This window comes from Pseudonaja textilis, chromosome 2, assembly GCF_049901715.1.
Source record: "Pseudonaja textilis isolate UNSWEBS1 chromosome 2, rPseTex1.2, whole genome shotgun sequence".
Taxonomy (NCBI): domain Eukaryota; kingdom Metazoa; phylum Chordata; class Lepidosauria; order Squamata; family Elapidae; genus Pseudonaja; species Pseudonaja textilis.
Genome location: NC_141991.1, coordinates 44,959,613 through 44,965,612, shown reverse-complemented (window position 1 = coordinate 44,965,612; position 6,000 = coordinate 44,959,613). Strand labels below are relative to the sequence as shown.

General features: G+C 34.9%; 1 protein-coding gene across 1 annotated transcript in view; it reads left to right on the top strand.

Moving 5' to 3' along the window:
• The first annotated feature begins 2,092 nt into the window (after window positions 1-2,092).
• The window catches only part of LOC113449679 (uncharacterized), a 71,560-nt gene continuing 67,652 nt past the window's right edge, over window positions 2,093-6,000 (top strand). Inside the window, exons 1-5 of the mRNA XM_087923158.1 lie at window positions 2,093-2,232; window positions 2,709-2,771; window positions 3,149-3,234; window positions 4,327-4,413; window positions 5,038-5,147. Of these exons, the coding sequence (XP_087779284.1) occupies window positions 2,159-2,232; window positions 2,709-2,771; window positions 3,149-3,234; window positions 4,327-4,413; window positions 5,038-5,147 (420 nt within the window). The 5' untranslated portion in view covers window positions 2,093-2,158. The remainder of the gene's footprint in view (window positions 2,233-2,708; window positions 2,772-3,148; window positions 3,235-4,326; window positions 4,414-5,037; window positions 5,148-6,000) is intronic.

Here is a 6,000-nt window from a genome sequence, read left to right as displayed (position 1 = left end):
TTCGATGGGGACATTCCCTTAATCAGCAATCGCAGACTTCCATTTTCCAAATAAACCATTCGTCTGTAGCGGCAAAGCCAAGGAGATATCAATCACGGGCGGCTTCTTTGACAGCAATGTCTGTCTGTCTGTCTGTCTCTCTCTCTCTCTCTCTCTCTCTCTCCCTCCCTCCCTCCTCTCATCTATCTATCTATCTATCTATCTATCTATCTATCTATCTATCTATCTATCTATCTATCTATCTATCTATCTATCTATCTATCTATCTATCTATCTATCTCGCCCGTCTCCCCTACAAAACGGTTCTGTTTTAGGACTGAAGTTCTGAAGGGGACGGTCCCCAACCCGCCACCTCCGCTTCTTGCGTGGAACCGCTCCAGTAAAAGCGTGGCTTAAAGCGGGCAAGCGCAAACTCTCTTCCCGCTCGAACGCCGGATGCTCTTGGCCCCGCCCCTCCGCTTGCTAAGAACTTTTTAAATAGAAGGCGGCGCGCTTGCGAATTACGGCCGCGTTCGAACTTGGAAGGCTGGGCGATGGCCCATTCTCTCGCCACCTCCTGATGCGGTTCTCTGGCAGCCTGTCTTAGTCGCCCCTGAAGCGACTTCCTGGACTTGCTGCGTGGATCTCTCCCCCGACCCATAGGGAATACGAGGTTTCTCCCGGCGCCAATTCTAGCACCCTTTTCCTCCTCACCATTGACCATCTTACCCCGTTGCTTTGAGGATCGTAAACAGAGCTTTCCCATTTCCCATCTTTCTCTTATTTCTTGGAAATCTCGTTGTTTTAAGCTGAACCAAGCACTTCTGGTAACTGGAAGAAAACGAGTTGATGGGTGGGGGAAAGTGAACCTAAGATCCCGTATTCTTTTTGATGCGGGGTAAATCCTCTTGGTGCAGCTAATGGGAAACTTCACAGTGCAGTGCACGTGTCAGGACTAAGTTTCTGGAGAAAACGAATTATTGATCATTGTAATTGAATATAGCTATATGTTATAGCAATACAGATATCTGTATAGACATATCTAAAGACTTCTCCACTGGCTCTTGTGAACCAAATATTTCAGTTTGATTGATAGAACCTAATTTTGCACCTCAATAATAACCTTGTGTTAGTCTGAAAGAGGGTAAACAACCCTAAGTCACCCAGTGAAATCTGTAGCTGAAGGTGGAATAGAATCTGGATCTCTCTATTAGTAAACTTTAATCACTGTGTTACACTTTTACTTTCTTCCAAGTTTTATTCATTTAGAGCGGACACCAACTTGATAGCACATAATCAATGCAGTATTCAGTGGTCTGCAATAATAATAATGTTTTATGATTATTATTTCATGGTTACAGTCTGTGAATTTGGAACCTCGGAAGGTAAACTTACTACCATATGTTCTTCTCTACCTAGTTATATAGGGTTGGCATTGCCTCTGTCATAGTCATATTTCTTCTTTCACTACAGCTGTATTTTCTGTATTAAGAATTAAAATTGATGCATTTGTGCTACTTCCCATGATTGATTGATGGGGTTTTAATAGTGTAGTATTTTTAATATAATCTGACAAATTATTTTGATTTATTTGGTTTGTACTCAGTGCCCTGTTGATCAGTTCCTTTGACTCATCTTGAGTATCTAATAACATCTTTTGGCATTTTCTAAGTTAAATGTTTTAAATATTGTAACATTCTTTTTTTTTCAATCAGAAAACCATTTTCAAGCTCTAAGTTACCTGTTTTGAGATTAGTTGATGAAAAAAAATAGGATACTGAATATTTTGCATTTGATCAGATTCTTATAAGGTTGATTCAGCCTTCCATCCTTCTGAGGTTGGTAAAATGAGGACCCAGATTGTTGACGGCAATATGCTGACTCTGTAAACTGCTTAGAGATGCTGTAAAGCACTGTGAAGTGGTATATAAGTCTAAGTGCTATTGCTATAATACTCTTTCTCATTAGCTGAACAGAATTATCCTGAGATGAACTCTGTTTAAGAGTTGGTCAAACTCTTATTAAAATAAATATGTGGCACTTCCATTTTATTGGGGAAATTTATGTTTTGTTTTAAATTTCAAATGAATGCTTTACTAATTAATGACTGCATTCTTGTGTACCAGAAATCTGCTTAAGCCAAGACTCATTCTGTTTTGGCTGATCATCAGGCTTGAGAATGGATGCTAATCAAACAATTGCCAGTGCTATTAAAAAGCCGAAAAAAAGGGGTGTCAAAAATAAAAAGAAAAGGTGAATTTAAAGTTATAATTCTTACATGAAAACATGTTTGTATTTTGTTTTTGTTTTTTCCTTTTGGGTTTATCTTCATTTTATGTTTGAATAGTTCATAGATATGAATGCTTAGTTATTGGCTTTTCCTTTTTCTAAAAATTTTCAGTAGATTCTGTTTTTCTTGCAATATCCAATCAGAGTTGAGGCAGCTCTCTGCTGTTTTTGCTTTTAATTTAAAAAAGAAGTGAAAGCTGATTCTCAATATTCATCAATAAATTTATTTTTAGGACACACTCAGAAATACTTCATTTCTCATTATTTTGTATTCCAAAATGTTGTTTTGTTTAGAAAAAAAACACCATTGTGGTACATTTTGTGTGCTATCATAGTAATAGGATGTGTTGTAATTTCATTTTTAAAATATTCTCCTTAGCTGGCTAAAAATGAGGATAATAACAATTCCTTATTTAATTCAAATCTTTATTTTTGTGAAGATTAACTTTTCAAGATGAAGCCCAACCTGAAGAGGAGTTACTTTTAAAAGAGTCAAAACATTTGTAAGTATCTCTACTGTGGAATCTACCCAAAATACCATCTAATTTTATTGATGATGATGATGATGTTATCCATTCAGTCATGTCCAACACTTGGCAATTCTATGGACCAGGTCTCTCCACATCTTCTTGTGCAAGCCATCTTTGTACTCTGTACTTTGGTTTTAGGATAACAAAAGCATGTAGCTTTCCTTTTGAGCTTTAATATTAAGCATATTCTAAGTTGATGAGTTTTCCCCTTTTAAGATTTTTTGAAGATGAGGACAGATACCTTTCAGATACATTTTTCTTCATATAAAATTTTATTTTATGTTTATATTTTGATATATTTCTAAAACTGTTTCAGTGTGTTCCAACATTTTTTTCCCCCTCTGTTTCAGAGTCACAGCAAAGACTACTACCTATCTTACCTTTGGCTTTGTTTTTATTAAAAGCTTACCTTATCATAATCTAGATATAGTAGGAGGTAAGAGAAAAATGTTACTTATTTAAATAAAAAGTCTGGAGAAATCGTTGAAATTTAAAGGGTTGTATATTTGAGCATTAGCAAAAGCAGGACCTAATGTTAAGCAAGGTTTAGTGAAACAAACTTTACACCCATAGACATACATAGATTGATCTCAACCCTTAGTGTTCTATATCCTACCACGAGAATACCACGAGAAGTCAAAAACCCTGTGCACCGTATGTAAGTGCCTAGGAAGAAAGAGAAAAGGAAATGATTTCAGTTAAGTAATCTCCTAGTCAAAAAGCGTCTGAAGTGATCAGCAAAGAGTGGACACAGAGTAAATCCTTAATCCTTTATCTTTATCTCACTGTCCACTTATTGTTTGGAAGACAGAAGTATTGAGTCAGTGGCCTTGATTGGAATCTGTAACCGAAACACTGTTGCCTTCACTTAGTCTTTTCTTTTGAAAAAATGAAGTAATTCCACAGAAGTTTTGAATTAACGAAGAAGCCATATTAATTTATTTCTATTTGTCCATGCAGATCACTACTCCCAATTTGCTTTTCAGAATAAGAGGATCCATCAAACAGCATCAAGAAGATACACTAAAGACTGAAGCATGTCTGTGGAGATTAATCCAGGTCATGGTTGTCCCAAAGGTGTTTTTTCCAAAAGCAACTGGACTTTCTTAGATTTTCCTTGCTCAGAGAGGTAATGATCGTCCTTCAGAGTGCTAATGACCAGATAACTGCAAGGAGTATAAATCCTTCCAGTCCCCACCATTCAAGCAGAACTGAAGAAACTTCTTGGATGAGAAGTGAAACGTCTTCAAGGAAAAAAAACAAAGAAAATCCAGTTGCCTTTTGAAAAAGCACCTTTGGGGCCAAGACTGAAGCAGGAATAGTAGTAATTTGACAACATTTGCTTGTTATCTTTTTTTCTGCAGAGGAGCATCTCTTGAGAAGAGCTTATGCATAAAACTCCATAGAGTTCATATTTATTGCCCTCCCTGTTTTTTGAATCTCACTTTGCTTTTTACTATAAAACAAAGCAAGATTATTTTGTTGATAGTTGTGATCTAAAAATACTCCTTTTCACAATCCTGTGTAGCAACGTATAACAACAGGAGTAAAAAACTGGTGCTGATAGATGGAAGAGGATTTTTCAGTCTGGATTTGTTACCTTCCAATTGTACTGGTGAGGTGAATCAAAAGATGGTCTTCCATTTCATTGTATATAGTCTATTTGTAGAGCTGTACCTACTATAAGAATCCAGAACTTCTGTGTAAGATTTATTCTAGCATTATATTTCATACTTTGATGTTAACTCTTTTTTGCTTCATTTCTCTCTTGAGTTCTTGATGTTTACCAATATATTTGTATGATTGTGTTTTATTGAATATTTGAATCCTTTTAGAAAATAATTTTCTTCCCATTATTCCAGAATTATTGGAAATGCATGAATTTAAATTTTTAAATTTGAATTTTAAATTTTCATTAAAATGTTGAGTCAAAATAAGGTAGCATTTATGCAACACATAAATTATATTTATGCATTAAATGGGCATATGTGCTTGTATGGATTTGTGTTATACTAGGAAGATTGGACCGTGGGCACTAGGATATATATTACAAACTGTTAAAAAGATAGTTGCATTTCTATGCTTTCTATCCAATAGTTTTCTCTTTTGCTATAGCCAATTTAGAAACACAATTATTAGTGTCTTCATAGATAGTTAATTATTTTTAAGAAAAGAGTATTATATATTCATTTAAGAATCAGTTTGGTTATCCAGTTTAATCATTATTTTAATATTTTAGCTAAAAGAGAGATGTATTTTCCAAAGTATCAATTTAATTTGGCAAGAATCATCACTTACTCTGAAAAATACAATGTTTACTTTGTTCTGCAAAAAGACTTTGCAATAAAGGTAAGCTAATATATTTCCTTATAATATATCCCTATCAAAAGCTCAATAATATTTTTAAGGTGGATATTTCTGGAATATTTGAAATATGAATAGAAAAGGCTATTTTCTAAAGTGCCTGTAGGCCAGACACGGAATAATGGATGGAAACTGAACAAGGGGAGATTTAACCTGGAAATAAGGAGAAACTTTCTGACAGTGAGAACAATCAATCAATGGAACAGTTTGCCCTCGGAAGTTGTGAGAGCGCCATCACTTGAGACTTTCAAGAAGAGATTGGACTGCCATCTGTCAGAAATGGTGCAGGGTCTCCCGTTTGGGGGATGGGGTTGGACTAGATAAACTACAAGGTCCCTTCCAACTCTGATTATCTGTTATGAAGAAAGAATTGACACTTCTAACAAAGCTACAGCAATGACTTCAGGTCTTTAAATTTATTAAAATAGTATCTACAGATTTGAGATTAGAATTGATTCATTCAAAATGTATTTAGGATGTGATAGTCATCCTAACTCCAACCTCAGATGATAATGTTGTTACTACAATAAACATTAAGATACTATAAAAACGTTATTGAAAACTAGAGAGTTTCTGAGAACAAATAATGATTGCTATGCATGAATATGCTAAAACAAATTGAGAGCTATATTGTTACAATTTACTATGGTAGATTTACAATTTACTATTAGAATTTACCTACTTGTTGCATCAAGAAAGGCTAGAATGACATTTTAGTGGGAATATTTTATACTTCGCAGGTTTGCTTTTTAGCATTCCATAGAATGCATTGAAAATGTGTGAAATATTAAGGATTTCATACTTTGATACCCCATTTTTGGCATTCTATAAATTTCCT